Source organism: Amphiprion ocellaris, chromosome 17 (genome assembly GCF_022539595.1).
Source record: "Amphiprion ocellaris isolate individual 3 ecotype Okinawa chromosome 17, ASM2253959v1, whole genome shotgun sequence".
In the NCBI taxonomy this organism is placed as follows: domain Eukaryota; kingdom Metazoa; phylum Chordata; class Actinopteri; family Pomacentridae; genus Amphiprion; species Amphiprion ocellaris.
The window spans coordinates 16574226-16592313 of NC_072782.1; the positions used below are offsets into that span (position 1 = coordinate 16574226).

Below are 18088 nucleotides of genomic sequence, written 5' to 3' on the forward strand. Positions count from 1 at the left end.
CCACTGAGCAACTGGAGGCACCAAGAACGTGCAGCAGCCCATCGCCACTCAGGAATAGTTCCCACCTCCCCTCTTCTACTGTCTGATTATTATGTTCTTCATGAATAAATCTGGTTTTCAGTGTACTACTGTGCTGCACACTCTGCTCACACACTACTGTTTTTGGTAAAGAAAAAAAAGCTGCCTTTAATGGGGGCACAGGAATGCAGTGCACACACATAGAACATGCCTCTGCACTAGAAAACAACTTTCTACTGGCTATTTTTCATAACAAGCGCAAAAAGCAGACACGTGTAATGTGTGCCAGGTGTGTATATGCATGTGCGCGCGCGCGCACGCACGCACGCACGCACACGCACACACACACACACACACACACACACACACACACACACACACACACACACACACACACGCACACACAGAGACACCCTTAAAGGCACAAATGCTATTAGATTTCCATACCTTCCTTTGGTATAATGAAATTCAGATGCTCTTTTGTGCTCCAGACAACGTTGCTTTCTAGCATACAATTGCAGGATTACCATGCACTGCATGATGCTGGTGCATAACTGAGTTGTCTCAGCTGAACAACAACTTTTGACTCAAATATAACTAAAACGACTGAAGATGATAAATTTCATGGCTCTAAGAAAGACAATGCTACATTATTTTTTCAATGTCCATGGTCAAATCAGCCAGGTCAATAAAATAGATACATCTTTTTTTCCCATTTACTGGCACCACTTGGGTGGAGTGACTTTCTTGCCTTCTGTCTTGAGGAGGTGAACTTGCCCTTTAAGAAATACACCATCCAGCCAGAATGAAGTCATCCATGACCAAGTGGGTGTCCATTTGTAATTAAACGAGGATCCTTATGTAAGGAAACTTTAATAGGCTACAACTTTGCACTTCAAAGTTTCTCCTATGGTGGTTTAAGGGGATCCAGTGAGTGTTAAATGCGTTTCCCTCATTAAATGTCTCTATGTTAAGCACATATATGAGTCATACTGGGAGGGTTTCTATCACATGGGAACTTAAGTGTCTCTTGTTGTAAACATGTAGTTAGAGTCTTAGCTCATTTCAAATAAAGTTCATTAAAAGCCCTGACTTGTACTTTTATAAGATAAATACGAATAAAATAGTTTTCCTTATTTTAAACTGTCAGATTAATTATCCAAAGAGAGTCTGTTGCAGGCTCTTTCACCTTTGTCACATGCCACTTGTTAGCAAAGAGAAAGCCTAACAGGATACTTTTCTACCGCTCTGTCTGCAGCTAATTGGGTCCCTGAAACTGCTGCTGCTTGCCTGGTAATTGTGGCATTGTGTTTGAATTTGCACTTCACCGCTTTACCCTACTAGAATTAAAATTAATGAGAGCTCAGGGGTTAGCCGGGTGTTGTATGTGCACGAGACTACATATACATATGTGGGTGCTTTGGATAGAGGGGGGTTGGGTTGGGAGGGGTGCTCTCACTACCCATTATTAAGTGGAGACGGCAGTGCATTCACATCCTATCTAAAGAAATTACTGACTATTGATAATGCAGCAAACCATGTAAAGAGGTTTTGGTTTATTCGCTCTCTGGTCTTTCACTATTAGAAAAGAATCAGTAGTCAATGTGAGAGTCTCTAAGGAGATGCTCCCATGTGGAAATAGACTGCACTTATATCACATTTCTACTGTAACTTAGCAATTTACCTTCCATTTACCCATTCTAGTGGTGATGGAGCTGTCATGCAAGACACAGGCCTGGCCATGAAGAGAAACTGAGGATCAATGTTGAGGACAACATGTGTGCAGGAGGAGCCCAGGCTCAAACCACCATGCCTCCAATTAATGAAAAATAGACAATAAGCAATAAGCACACACAAGGCTAAAATAATAATTGATATTAAATGAAAATCATACTTTAAAACAATGCAATTAGTAAACTGCACGACTACACTTGATGATTTGTGTTATGTAGTGCATCTGACTGAGGTTCTAAACTGTTGAGTGAGTGGCTTTATAAAACCATGCCATTCTTTTGTAACTGGCAGTTTTGGTGTTAATGCTATCTGTGCAAGTAATGTTCGATCATGTTTTAAATCTATTGCACAGTTAATGTTGAACTGAAGCTTCACTTAAAAATTATTATATTGCAAATCAAATTGCAACTGTCGGGGGAAAAAAATCACAATTAGATATTTTCCACTAATTATCAGCCCTTAGCGCACCATTTCCAGAAATACAGCTACAATTTGTTCGGTTATTTTTATGAAAAACAACCTCTTTTGAAGGTGCAAATAATGACTGTCCTCTGCAGCAAAGTGGTTGATACAGCTCATTGTTTATTCCTTTTAACCATGAAGATTATCCCTCCCAAGGTTTTAAATTTTCCAGATGTGCTTTGCTTTTGAACAATAACCTATAAAAAGCCTAAAATATCAAATTTGTCAGGACCATATGGAAGCTGGAAATCTTGACCTAATCTTAGTTCATACTATTCTGACCAGGAGATTTCAGCATCAAATTATTTCAGTTAGATTAGAAATTGTCAACTCGCTTGTCTCCATCTCTGTAGGTTTTAGTGATGCTTCTAAAGGCCACTGGCTAATTTCCCACAGAGTCATTGTTTGTCTACAGGGACCTCAAACAGGATTCTCACAGTTCTCAGGTCATTTGAGTATTGCTCATATCCTGTTAGCTGTTCATCTACTTCTGAAGCCAAAGCTCAGGTTGACTGTGAGGTTTGGCATCACGCTTGTTAGGAAACAAAGCCAGGCATTGTAAATTCTACTTCCTCCTTCATTCCTTTTCTTTAGCCGTACTCCACTTGTCCTGCTGCAGGGCAGATTTTGAAGCATCAGACGTACAGTCCTCTAACAAAGTTTGTTGTGATTGAGGACAAAATTTTCAATCAAGAAGCTACAGGCATGTATGGAATTACCCTTTGACATTTGCAAGAAACAGAACATTGTGTGCTTGTGGCTTTTTTTAACACTTGTACTCATCCAAGACCAATGATCCACTAAATGAAAACATTCAGTGAACTGAAACACTGAATGTGAATCTGAATTCACTGTTATTGTTCATCAAAACACTTTCTGGTATCTTCATTTTGATTAAAAACATTAATTCATCACAATACAACTTTTGTTCACTTCTGCTAATTTGAAAAAAAGGAAAATAAAGAAAAAAAACTTTTATATCATTGCCCCAACTTTGGCCCACATGCATTTTATGTCTGAATTTATAGGATTTCCGTCTCTCTGTCTCAGCTATTTCTACTAGGTCACAGTATTTACTACACAGCTTGACTGTCATCAGTATCACAATTTAGCTACAATGTTTTACACAGCAAGACATTTATTATTCACTACCTGAAAGTGTTGCCTTTCCATTTTCCAAATCAAATGTTGATATCATTATATTAATAGCCATTTCATAATTCATTAATAGTCCTATCATTTGCACCTCGATTACACTTATGTGAAAGAGTACAAGAAAATTAGCATGTATTACAGTAAAGTTGCAACAATAACTGAATAAGATGCCAACTAATAAAAAAGTGCCAACTATATTGATTGTTGTTCAATCAGTTTGAGTACATGTTCAGATTTTTAAAAAAAGTCAAAATCCTCTTATTCAAGCTTAATTGTGAGTAATTTCTTTACTCCTTTGACAGTAAAGTGAATATCTTTCAGTTGTGGATGAAACGAGACATTAGAGGACATCGTTTTGGGCTCTAGGAAACACTGATCCATATTTTCTACCATGTACAGTCTGAATTTTTGAATAAAGCATTTCCTGCATAACATTATTGGTCATTTTTGACCATGTGAGCACAATCTGGTTAAAAGATCCTATCACGACCATCTGGGCTAGAATCACTAGCCACAATCTGAATCACAAGTCTCCCCACAAATTTACCTGAACTAATGTGATCACAGGATTAGTTGTGTATGTCATTGCCTTGCAACTCACAAATCTGTGCCATTTTACTCTGATTTTATTCTAACCGAAAGTGGGGCTCTTATTTCAACAAATGCTGCCGTTTCTTTTAGAATGTTGGTCCGCTCGCTTTTATTTTTCATCCACCAAACTCTCTTCAGTTTACAAAATAATTTACCAGATCGCTAAGGTGGCAGTCCATGATGTACTTCTACTGCCTCTCTAGTGTATCTCCTCCCAATGACGGACTCTGACTGGTGATGGTAGTTGGCTCCCTCATCACAAACAGTCTTTTATGGCTTCCGCTCTGGATCCGCCGGAGAGCAGAACAAGGACTACCATCACCACGTGCAGCCAGGGCGATGGACTTGGACTCTATCTGCGGCATAAGAGACTTACTAGAGAGGCTGCTAAATCACATCAAGAACTGCCGCCACAGCAATCTGGCCAGCCTGCAGATAAGGAAACACGTCTTGGGACGGGATGCTGCTAACTGGTTAGCAGTGACTGAGAAAAAAAAAAAAATCAAAAAACAAAAACCTTACATACTTAGTCCTTAATAGTTTAAACTGAAAAGCAGATAAAGTGCTAATCCGTATAAAAAAAAAAAATAAACAACTGGTGAATCTGAACAACTGCTGCTAGCTGACTAATGTATAATTACCAGTTTCAGTGCTATTAAGCTCTAAAGTGTGTTCATAATTTCAGAGAAATAACATTTGATTACAGCCTTACAGCGCAATACACCAACATCAGTAAAAAATAACAAACACACATCGTGCCTCTGTAGTTCAGCTGAGGGAAGGGGAACGTAAACACGGAAAGAAGCAGTGATTTTAGAGCAATTGTTCTGTGATTGAAGTACTGTTCTCCCCAGCCTCAGGCTATCAAATAAAGTCTGATCCCTCTTCCTCTATATCCTCCAAAATGTTTTAATGAGACCAAATCCTTTTAACTCGTGCCCTAACTGCCAGAGTTATGGATATAACTATGTTTGTCTGTGTGTGTGTGCGTGCGTGCGTGCGTGCGTGCGTGCGTGTGTGTGTGTGTGTGCGTGCGTGTGTGTACGCACAAGTGAGTTCTGAGCAGTTTTCTCCTTCTGTCGTCTCCTCTGGAGGAGAAATCACATCAAAGACATCAAAAGACTGAAAACGTGGAGCATCAATATTAGGTTAAATGAGTATTATCTCACACGACCAACCACAGTCTGAGAATCACGGCCAGCACAACCCAAACATACTGCCTTAGTGATAATTAATGCTGAACTACAGCTGAACTCTAAATAAAAAACCCTTTGTGTCCGGCATATTGCACCTGACAGACTTTCTGCTTTTACCAAGCAAGGTCTCAAATGTGAAACTATGACCACAATGTGACCAAGACATAAAACCTGAATGAGTTGTAATGTCAGATTTTATATGCCGAGTTTCCAGGCCAGTAAGTTTCATTAATCTCAGCAATTCCTTTTCATTGCAACAGTAAACCGAGTGGCAACAACTAAAATGATTTATCCTCAGTGGAAATGTCCAAAAAAATTATTTAATAGGCATCACACAAGTACGACTACATATCAAGGAAATGTTTTACCTTTGCCTCGCTTTATGGTGGAATTTTCTGAGGAACTCCTGTGAAATACAGTTGTTTATCATTCAGAGGAAGTGAAAAGGGGATTCTTCAGTGGCTGTAGAACTGAAATATTGTAAATAATACTTAGCTAAGGGTGGTACACAACTGAGAATATGCAAAGACCAAGTAGATAAACTTCAATAAAGTAATTTTTAGTCACTCAGGCTGTCAGTCGACTACTTGCATTCATTTCAAAATATTTTCATAAGTATTGGATGGACTGCACTGAAATGTACCTCTAGCACCACCATAAGGTTAAAAATTGCAGCTCAGACTGCAAAAAAAATTTTGATTGATTGTCCCAAAATTACCATACATACTTAGGGTCTCACTTAGATCTTGAGAGCACAAACATATCCAAATATCTCAACATCTGCTTGATTGGCACAAAGTTTTCTGCAAACATTCATGAATCCAAGACAACTTTTGCTTATTTTTTTGGTGATCCCAAGACCATTCATAGTCCCCAGAGGATGAGCAAGTAAGGACTCAGTGTCAGATTAAGACTTGTGGGAACTCTCCTACACGCTACACTGAGTCAGTCAGTTTTATCTATTCAGTTTCTAAAGCCATTGTTTGTGCCGCCTTGTTTCATGTGGGACTGAGAGGCAGGTTGGATAGAATGCCATTTGCTTAAACACAGCATGACCTCATTCCACTTGTTTTGCAATACAAACAACACGCAAGCTTTCTGTTTAGCTTTTGGCTGCCTCACCTTAAATGGCACTATACGGTTGTTGAAAATCAAAGTGAAAAGTAGCGATTACTCTGCTTGCTGTCTCTGCCTGAAATGAAGACTATAGCATTTAATTAAACATTAATCACTGAGAAGACGTAAGAGTCTGTTTACCTTGCTTCCCTGCTATTGGTCTGCTGTTTGGTCTTGACACAATGCAACGCATAGCAAAAAACAACACATAATGGACCCTGTACCTCACAAAACAACTAAATTAGATACAGTCCTCTCGAGTGATGCATGTGAGGTTATGTCATACTGTATGTATAGAATCACATGTGAGACACAAACAGGATGATCGATGCATACTGATGATGGCTACATAAACCTCTACAGCTCCAAGAGCCATTATTCTCTTCTGTCTCTTCTCAGCAGTGTCACATTGAAGATGAGTTTCTTCTTCGACACGGTAGCTCAAAAGAAACACATAATGATCCATTTCAGCCACGGGTGTCTAACCTGTTTAATCTGCTGTGGCTTAAAAAGCTGGCGTAAAGAGCATCACTAACTCCAGCCTTCTCCACTGATCACAAAGATGACGTGCCCGTGACTAAGAGCAAATGACCCCTGAAAGCTGTAATTGTCGGCTCCTCTTTGTGCACGGGCGGATGAAGGTGTGTACTGACCTTATTTTCACCTATTTTAATGACCGAGTGTTCATCTAGAAGGCCCAGCACGCTATCTGTTAACTGCTGCCACCTCTGATGTCAAGAAGAACATTTTCAAAGGGAAGCAGATTGAGAGGCTGACAATAAACAGCTCACGGTTCAGTACTCCTTTAGAGACAGAACTGTGCATGAGAGGAGCCTTAAAAGACTTAAAAGATAATTCAAGTTTACTTCAATTGGGTCTTAGTTTTCCAGTTTCAGCCGTTACTCCTCTTTATAAAAACAACAAAACCACCTGCAGTGTTAATTACAAAGATCTCAGATCTAATATATCAAGCAATGCACAAGTGGCCAGATTGTACTAAAAACACATTTGCATGTGTGCTGAACTTCAGAAGACAAAATGAAGTCTAGTGGTAAAATTAAAATCCAACCCGCAAGCCTTAACTAAGACCAAAACTATACCTACTCTTCGACCAGTTAATTAGTCACAGGAAAAAAAAAATGCATGAACATTATCTTTAGATAAGATAATCAGGCAAAGTGTCTAGCTAGTCTTATTAGCGTAAATATAGTCTGACTCACTGGATGTAGATCACGGGTATAAGTCTGACATTTGCCATGCATTAATGTGGCTTTCTTCTCCCCGACCACTGGCTACATGATCCTGTTGTTAAAAACCCCTTTAATACAGTAAACAACAACAACATCCAGCCTAGCAACCTACTGAACTCAAAATTTCAACTGTTGTTGAGGATTTGAATCGCCCAGTAAGGCAGTTCTGCTAGGTTTTATCAACGAATTAAATATTACAATGACAGTGCTCTTCTCTCTGCATTCAAATGTTGCATCTGAATCATCCCCCTGTCACGATTTTAAGGGGACACTTAGCTTCACCCAATACAACTGATTGATATACGAACATACAACTCAATTTTTTCTCTTCCCATCTGTTCAAACAAAACGCAGTCATGTCGACTGCTTCTTTGACATGCTCTTAATTAGTTAGGAACAGACTCCAGGTAAACATTAATAAATCAGACCTAGCAATCCCCATTAGGTAGGGAGAGTTTGAAGTCATAAAAGCATGAGGACATTCACAGGTAGTCTCTGAACATTGGATTAATACTACTACCTAAGGAAGTCACATCAGCGCTGGTCCAAATAAGTGCAGTTTGGTTGAAGAGTATATCAACCTACCGATTAACCAGTAAACCTGGAGAATGCAGGCTGTCTGATGCTTTGATATTCATCCTTCATTTTAGATGTGCTGCTAGTGTTGTCACATTTGAGCAACATGTTATATAAGCTCTACTGGTTATGACAATATATGACAGAAAAAAAATGTAATCTTATTCTGTTACATAAAGGTGCAATGGTGGAGAAAGTCAGGCCCCACCAATATTTTGGTGTTCCTCTGATGTGATTATAAGTGAATCCTAATTTTAAAAACCAAGTTAGAGGAGGATTCAAATATGGGATGTGTTACTGCGTGTACAAAACATCCTGAAATTACACCATGTCTGCTGCTTTTCTGCCACAACACACTAAGTTACAATAACTAATCCTATAGGTCACAACGTACACAACACCCTCACTTACCTAATAATTACACCGCCTCCTGCTCACACTCACAACACATGGACACCTGACAGTTCTCTATAATTTAGAAGGACAAAGGAAGAAAATGAGGGTCTTATTGAAAAGCAGGTGGGTGGGTTGAACTAATGAGTGAGCCTATTGTTAGGAATTACCCCACTGTCACGGTGCAGGATCACAGTGAACAGCTCATCGCCGCGCTCTCACGAACTGCATCACATTCGTGTCCCGAACTCCTCAAGTGCTGACAGGTACAGGCCTTTGGAGTGCATTAGTATGCCTGAGAGGTCGCTCTGCAAAAACACCAAGACAGCAATTAAAAGAGGCATTTAAAAATGGCGGCGCTCTGTCATGCCACCATTGGAAAAACATTTTCTTTCTCTGGCTTTTGTGATTTTCTGACAAATGCTGCGAACCACAGATAACCGATGGCCTATGACCAAGCCACACAAACAAACTCTTCTCCCTCACATACAAGCTAACACACACACACATGCTTCTGAAATGCTGTTATGCCAACAACCTCACAGGAACAACTGATGACAGAAAGAATGGAGCAGTGCTGACAGGATGGCAGGCGGTGAATACACTCGCATGGAAACAACACATGATGAAAAATGATACACCATTCATGGCAGAAAGGCCTCCAACAGGTGGCGTGACAGATGCTCCATGCAACTTTGTCGTATCTTCGCACTTTCTTTTACTCATTGTTTAAATTTTTTTTTTTAAATCATAAAAATTTGATGAACAAACTTACAGTATATCACAACAATCAGTCACTGCAGGTATAATACAGGATACTTCCAGGGCAAAATGAAGAAAATTTGCTTGTGATTGTGTTCTTAGTGAGGGAGAATTAAAGTTTGTGTTTTGTACCTCTCCACTTTGTCATACTATCTTCTTTCCACTTCATCTGTAGCGGCCCGTCCCACTTCAATCTGAGAAAGTCAATACATATGTACCTCAGATGTGTCATAAAAGTACCTTGTCAGTATTTTTGTTAATTTGCCATAGAATTGCTACCATTTCATTTCTATCAGACGATGAGTGTTTGTGTATGAAGTTCAATGGTGGGCCTGGACGGATTTGAAACTGAAAAATAATTGATAAATTTGCTGATGAGACTTATGGAAGCTATGAGAATGTTTCAGTCCCATAATAACAATACTGGAGAGCCTGTTAATGCTGCATTCACGTCACACAGAAGGAACATATTTGCCATTTTCCAGCTTATAAAACCAACATCCAAGTTGTAACTCCTCCTTTTCCTAAAGCTCTGATATATCCAACTTGGCCGTACATAATATGGAAAAGCAAATGACCACAAATGGCTTCTATAAACCAAAAGTAAATCATTAAAAAGATATGGAAACCTCAGTTTCCCAATTCTGTTCCTCCACACAATCAGTTCTGACTATTCTCCTGTCAGCTGACCTCAGCTTACTGCCGGAAAACTACTAATTTCTGAGCTAATTTAAATTTATCAGTCTTTTGATGTTCATACAAAAGTGAAATTTACCAAACTTTTTTTTTTTTTTTTTTTAAGAGAACAGAGTTTATTATTTTTGATTGCCACCAGAAATTGTAAAAATGTATTTTGCTACCTAATAAGTATGGAAGTTACTTATTCAAGTTTCCCAAGAATAACCAAGGATGTCTGGAAACAGTGTAACCTTTGCTGCTATAGCCTGAAGCGGCATTATAAAACAATGCCATACCTGACCTGCGTGCCTTTGCTTTGAGGCCCTGACTTGTGGCCATGACATTGAAGCTGTCTAATGTGTAAGTGCTGTAATTAACATTTATTTTGGGGTAAACAGCATCGCACTTGGCTTTGACACAGCTGTGGGAGAGGATTGTGACTTTAAAGAGACGTGATGAGTGAGACCAATTAAAAGCAGGGTCAGAAGTAAAGATCAGAGGATGTGTCACTTAAAATGTCACTTCAAAAGTAACACTGCATTCCTTGCAGAAGCTGCATGGGCATGTTATAAACATTGTTAAATTAGAACTGAAGTATTTACTTCAAATGCAGTAATAGAGGAAAAAAAAATGCAAACCTAAAAAAACAAATACTAAAAGTCAAGCAAATACACATTAGGTTGTTACAGTTGTAGATTTCCTCCTCTAGGCATGCCTGTGAACAGTCTGTATATATATTGCGTCTAGCCTGTCACCATATTTCTCCCCAAGAGAAATCTAATAACCTGTATATATGCTGTATATTGTTCAGGTTTCTCATAAAAGCATCCCTCACTGGGATAAGCTTTAATGGTTGTTATTTATATTTGGGCTGGGCAGGTTTATTCTGTGTGCCTACAGAAATCATTACACTTCCCCTTGGGAAAAGCTGTAGCAACGCGTGTTTCACCCAGGCAGATGACTCAGCGGTAATATGTTTCCCCTTTATCGGTTTTTCCTTTGGCATTATTGGTTACCTTCCACAGGGGTCATTAAAAAACAACTGGAGGAGATAGACAGAGGCCACACACTGGGGTTTCTTTGCAGTGTAATGAGGAAGGAACAACTTTTAATTATTGAATCCACACAGAGAGAAGCCAAGGGAGCTAAACACTTAAGAGCTATTAAGTATTTAACGCTATTTCAGTTGAGGCGCGTGTAAGGTTTACTGAACGAGAAATTCACTTGAAGTTATCACACTTTTGGCTCCACTGTTCACACAGTGTGCACACAAGCTATCTGAATGAGTTACTGAGTAATAACTTTGTAAAGTTATCCGGAAATGAAAAGCCTTTGGAATTCTATCAGCAAATAATATCAGAGACTGTCAGCGGAACTGGAAATAGCCAGATGGCAGACAGACATTTATATCAATGCACAACCACATGTGGCTGTTTGAGTAGTAACGCCTGTCAAACACAACAAAGACAGGTACGCACATTGGCACATGTCCCTGTCATACATACAACAACTAACAAAATGAACTATTCTCGTCTTTTTCAACACCTATCTACTACCTCTCTTTGATGCACACAAGCACATGCATTCGCTCTTAAAACAGCTGCTCAGGTTTCCATCAACCAGAACTCTGAGAGCTGCAGAAGCACATAAAACATCTGGATTATATGCAGCTACATACTGCATATGGTCCATAAAATGACTGAAAAACGCTACTGCTCACTGAAGCGTACAAAGTGTTTCAAAACTGATTAGATGAGGTATTTTGCTACGAGCTCTAAAAGACCTGAAGAAAGTGAGGGTAATCTGCATTTTAGCAGTAAAGGTTATAAGTATAATGGATCCTTGACGGGCTACCACAAGAAAAAAGAGAATCACATATAGGTCTGACCACATCTCCACATGCTTTCCACTAAAGGTCAGAGTGAGGAGGGTAAGGCAATCCAAATGGTTATACGAGGAATAAAACTGCATTAAAGATTTAAAAAACAAGCTTAATTATTGAAATTAAATAATGTAAAAAGAATATTAGGGATTAAATTAATGGTGTGGTTTCATTGCAAAAATAGCCCCAAACCTAATAAAACTGTGGTAAATAGAAAAACATTGATTTTGAAAGGATCAGATTTGGAGAAGACCTTGAATCTCGCATTAATTTGTTCCAGCTTTGTGGTGCAGAGAAACTAAAGCCTGCTTCACTGTATTTTGTTTTAAAACTTGGAGGCAAAGCAGTCTCATGTGACCCCAAAGGCCTGGAGGGTTTGGAACACCAAAGAAAATCTGTATGAGTATCTGATGTGGTCTGGTCCTAAAACATTGAGCAATATATTTAGAGATCTGAAAAACAGGACTCAAAAATCAATCATTTCAAAACCTAAGAATAAACAAATAAGCAAACAAACAAGTAGTTAGGAGCAGTGACCTTAAAGGATACCAAAATTAATATGGCAAAAATTACTCAGGCCAGATATAAGAAAATCTGACATAATATCACATTTTCCAAAATCATTTAATAGACATTTTTCCACATGTTGATTTGTCACAGTATGAAAAGTACATCTGGAAACGGCTCTGTGTCATAAGGCCTGGGCATCGAAGGCTATTGCACTGAATGTTTTATGAATGGCCCCACATCTCAAAAGTTGTCTATTTTATTATTGTATTTTTAGAAAACAGTCGAAATCTCATAAACACATAGTGTGGAAATTCTACAGGCAGCAGAGAAATGTGTTTTAAATCCTATCCTCTGATACATTCTGTAAATACACATAAAAACCAAGATAATGATAAAATTAAAACTAGGGGTAAAAGAAAAGCAGATAAGACCAGAAACATTAAAAAACACTTTCACATAAAGGTCAGCTTGGAGAAAAACTCCACTTATGGCACATATTTTGCAGGAAAGAATTTAAATCATATTTTATATAACTTTAGTGAAGTCAATGTGTGGATCAAAAACACAATGTAACATTAACTTTTGTTTATCACCTCAAGGCAACAGATTTACTTTATTGGTATTGATTGGGACTTTAGCTGTGAACTTCTTCTTCTCACCAGCACTTGCAGTTGCTCTCCTGGACTATTTAAAGGCTTGATCACCCAAATTACTACAAAATAAACTCACTACTAAAAATTAAAGTGAGCATTAATAACCTGTAAGATATAGCAATCCTACTCCAGCTGGTAGCTAAAAGGTGGCAACCCTTGTTTATCTCGGTGGTTGTCAAATGTTTGTGTCACAAGGCACACCTTTACAGATGATAATTGTTGTAAATCCCGTAATTAAGGCCAACTCCAAGACACGCAGTTTGAGAAACTAGCCTAGCTGGATGACCTTTCTTTGCCCAGAGCACAGTGTATAACATTTTATAATCTTTTTACTCTGAAATAACTTGAAAGTGATGCAGCTATAAGGTTAAAATCTAAATAAATGGTACAGTAAGTGTGCAAAAGAAAAAAAGGGAATGACAGTAAACCAGTATTTACAAAAGTAGGACTTCCCCTAAGTGGAATGCAGGTGTCGTTAATAAACCTGAAGTTTTGCATATTGCGACAGGACAATACATCTGTACAGGTGATAATCCAACAGAGTACATACCTGTTCCCCTCAACGTCTTGTTGCTGCATGCTGCTAATTTGGCTAGCCATGTTTGCTAACCAGACAAGCTATGTTTGCCAAAGCACCTCTGTCACGTTGTCTCGATGTTTCCTGCTGTGTTTACTCACAGTCCTGTCAGAAAGATGCTCCAGACGCTGAATATTTTAGTACCAACAACACGTAACCAAGAGACACGCTCACTGACAAACTAGCAGTTAGCTAGTTCTTTATTACGTACATTGACTGTATGGCGACTATACTTTCGGTGAGAGGGGTTACTTCCTGTTAAAAATAAATGCTAATATCTCCCAGCAACCATATACAGTGGGGCATAAAACTGCAACTATCAGAAGAAGTATTCGTTATGGTATATAATCACAAAAATTAACCAGAGCGTGAACTATGGGGTTCTATAAGTAATGCGCAATGCCAATATTTCTGGGCGTCCAATCGAGACTGTGCGCATGCGTGCTGCAGTAAGTTCAATTTATTATACAAATTTGGACGTTTTCTATTCATCTTTGATTGCATTCAGGAGGGTTATACAGCGTTAATGTAAAGATAAAAGTTCATAGGATAACTGCAAAAGAGATCATCCCTTTAATTTATGTATGAATCCCCTCTGAAGTAATATATTCTTCAAGCCTGAAAAAACACCATTAAAATAGCTCGTCTTATCAAATTAAATTCTGAGATAACTTTCTCTTCGATTCTCATGATAACTTAGACACTGTCAGCAAATCCTAGAAAATGGCTAAATTAAGAACGTCTCAATGCTTTAGGGGTTTTGTCACGAACTAAAACCATTATTTATTAAGTAAATATTGTAATAAAGAAAAGAAAAAACCTAAATTAAACACATTCTTATCTTCTCCCCAAGAAATACATTGACCTGTATTGTATTAGATTTTAGTGTATTAGTATATAAGTGAGTGAGCAAGTGTATTATGTATGCCTGTAAAAGCCAATACATTCCAATACAACACCTCATCCATATTTTATGGATATATTTACATACTTTAATGTCACAAACTTAATCATGTTCACTAACTCTGTTAACGACATTTTTATTTATGAAATTAATTGGCTCGCTGTCTTGTAAAATACTGAATTATCACTCTTCTCAAGACATTTTAAGCTTTTGAGTTACAATATGTGGCAGAACTGTGAACTGGATTGCATGTGTGTGTGTGTGTGTGTTGTAGGTGTGCATAATGAAGACGGTGAAAAAAATTATCTTCATCAAAGATGGAAAACATTTTAAATAGTAAAAGATGGATACAAGAGACGCAACCAATTCAAATGACATTTAGAACAGCTAATTCACCCTAATTACACTGAAGTTGTAAGGGGCTGATTAAATGAGAATATAATCTAACCAAGATTAAGTCTGATTCCTAAACTCAATACAGCCTAATTAATATGCACAGTAACAGAATCATGAATTATACTGGCACTCCCTAAAAAGTAGGATTAATAAAGCAAAATTTAATAAGCCAGAAAATAGACTGGGGACTACAGCTGCTGAGGAATGGAGTGGGTGTTGATATGCAGCACTCCGGTGAAATAATAAGGTCGGGCATATTGGGGGTAGAAAGGGGACCCTGTTGATGTCAGGCATCTGCTCCTCTGCCGAAAACCGAGATGGCAACAAAGACACAGGTGGAGCACACGAAGTACATTACTGCTGTCAGAGAAAGCCTGGAAGCTCCTGTTCAGGTGGTTTTATTTTAGCCTCTCCTTGACAGACATAGATTGTTAGGAATATCTATACCGATAAAAGCTTTTGTATATTCAGAAATGTTCTCCAGAAATTGGTTGTTTGTGGCAGCGCAACATATTGCATTCATTCAACTCTGATGTGATTTTTATGATTGCAATTCAGGGGTGCAGTCAGACAGGAAATCATTGACATTCATGCACCTGGTCTGCCACCTGTCACTGCTGGCAACCTAACGGGCAGCTCACTCACACATCTGTTCACACTGCCGGAGACGCTGCATATTATGACCAAAGACATAAAACTCGAGTGATATTTGTACCCAAACTGAGCTTTGTGGTTATGTTTCTCCCAATTTGCTGTTGGATTATATTAAACCTCTTCACAAAGTCCCACGTAAGCAGCTAAGGAAAAACAAACCACTGTTCCAAGTTCATTAAAGGTAATTTTATCAACACAGCCATGTCTGAATATGTAATGCATGAGCTCACAACAAGAAAACACACCTGTTCATGTGTTTACACAGGTACATGACTATGTACAATGCAACCCTTCACAAAGCACAGTAAAACATTACATCTCTTTTGTAATAAATAAATAAAAGCACAAACATATTGTATATACACTAAAATCACATCAGAATACTGCCACTGCTTTGCTGTACTACTGGGAAATCACAATAGCAATTAAACCAATTTATCTTTTATAGTGTTCATAAAAAACATCAGGAGACACCTAAAGCATTGGCACAGGGATGTTTTTACAGAAAAATGCTCATGAGAGATAATATGTAGCTTAAATGTGCTACATTAATATTCAAGTGTAAGAGTTTAGCATTAAACACAACAGCATCAGTAAGGCAACTTCATATTGTTCTGAGCACTTCAATACTCTCAGAACATTTTCCACCCTGTAAAGCTTGATGGGATTTTTTTTATGAAGTAAAACAAAGACAAATAAACATGAAAAACAACAATCTACACACCAGCAGCTCAGTGAGGCTGTATTTTAAGCACCGCAGTGCTTTGAGTTAAATTCAAGTGTTAAGATGCTAATATGCTCAAACAATAGTGATAGAATGTTAATGTTTATCAAGTACTACATTCACTGTGTTGTGTTTCTGCACTAAACACGAAGTGGAGGCCAAGCTGGTGGAAATGAAAATGATTTTGCAGGTACTTGTTCATAAACCAAAGCACTTGACAATGTTTGACATGAACACGGCGCAAGATGAAAAGTTGAAGGATCGCCACACTTATTACAATTCATCCTGAGGGGATTATTAATGTTTGTACCAAATGTCATGACGATCCATCCAATCATTGTCAAGACATTTCAGGCAAAGCCGCAAATGTCAAACAGGATTTATCCTCAGGGGACCATACATGTCTGTAAAATTTAACAGCAATCCATCCAACAGTTTTTAAGATATTTCACTCAAAACTAAAGCAGTGGACTGACTGACTAACTGACCATCCTTAGAGCTGCACTAAAACATAACTCTTGGGCTCAAAGTGATGTCAGCCAGCATTTTTCTTAAGTTCCTTCTCCTCCTCTACAATTTCATTTTACATTCTGCAGGAAAACATTCTTTTGCTCAAGTTTTACATTTCTCCTCGTTGATAAAACTGACATATTAGCACAACTGCGACATCTCTCTTAAAACCATATCTGTGCTTACTTCTTTTAGCAAGGCAAACATGCTTCAGATAAAAGAGAAATAAGTTATGGCTACAGGCAGTGAGTCTGGAAAAACATGGAACTGACGCTGTCGCTCCTCATTCTTCACATCTAATGTTTGTGCTCCACATTATGCTCGGCTTGTAAATAAACAGCACCTGACCGATAAATGAAAGCGGGCAGTTTACTCCATGGCAAGACAATCACCCACAAGAGAGATGCAGCCTGATGCTTCCCTGATATGCAGTATGTTTTTTTTTCCTCCCTCAGTGGCAAATTTAATAAATATAGAGCTCGAGGGACGAGATATGTGGGACCCGAACAAAGGCAGTGAGGGAGAGACAGTAGGAAGCAGCGAGGGGAGGAAAACGGGAAAATTTGTGGCTGCAGGGGACTACATAGTCAATATATGACCACACACACACAAAAAGAAAACAGAAAAGGAGACATTGAACACCCAGTGGTGCCTCCAGCTAAGGTGCATCACATATGTGAGACAGAGTGTTTGTTTATCTCTGTCTCTCTCTTTCTGTGTTACCAGTAACTCGCTACTTTACAAAAAAAAAAAAAAAAAAAACAGACACAAAAGTATGGTGAAAGAGAAATCTACAAAGCAGAAATGCCTTCTGAAGCCGGCCCGGTCCAGCACTGATGTTCCATAAATGTCTCATCCTTCACCAGGTGCCATGTTGGCTTTTGAGAGTCTGACATTGATCAACATTCAGAGGTAAACAATGGTTTCCTCCCTGCCGTCCTCCCCGTCACTGTCAGTCTCCAAGGAAACCAGCTCACTGAGGTCCAGCTGAGGGTCACTGGGATGCGGGAGCGTTGGATACGGGTCAGCTCCGCTTGCTGTTGACGACCAGCTCCCCCCGTTGTAGCTGTGATCTGGTTGGGCACAAAAAAAAAACAAAAAAATGCACCCAGAGCATTAGCATTCCATGCAGAGGAAATCCAGTCACTGACACTGATAATACATGTACCAAAGAGACTTCCTCATTTAGTAACCACTGATAAATAATCACCAGGATGGGACATGTAGCCACATGTTTAATGAGCTCAGTCTAATTGTTTAGCCCACTTATCTAATCACTAACAGCATACAGATCAACCCCAACTGCTGCAGCTCAGCCGGCATCTCCCTCCTGCAATACAGCACGAG

At 38.8% G+C, this 18088-nt stretch overlaps 1 protein-coding gene across 4 annotated transcripts in view; it reads right to left on the reverse strand.

Annotated features, from left to right (window-relative positions):
• Window positions 1–15671: 15671 nt before the first annotated feature.
• Window positions 15672–18088, reverse strand: part of arhgef28a (Rho guanine nucleotide exchange factor (GEF) 28a) — a 53987-nt gene continuing 51570 nt past the window's right edge. For all 4 annotated transcript variants that reach the window (XM_035946048.2, XM_023265480.3, XM_035946047.2 and 1 more), the window contains one exon: window positions 15672–17814. In XM_035946048.2, the coding sequence (XP_035801941.2) occupies window positions 17648–17814 (167 nt within the window). In that variant the 3' untranslated portion in view covers window positions 15672–17647. The remainder of the gene's footprint in view (window positions 17815–18088) is intronic.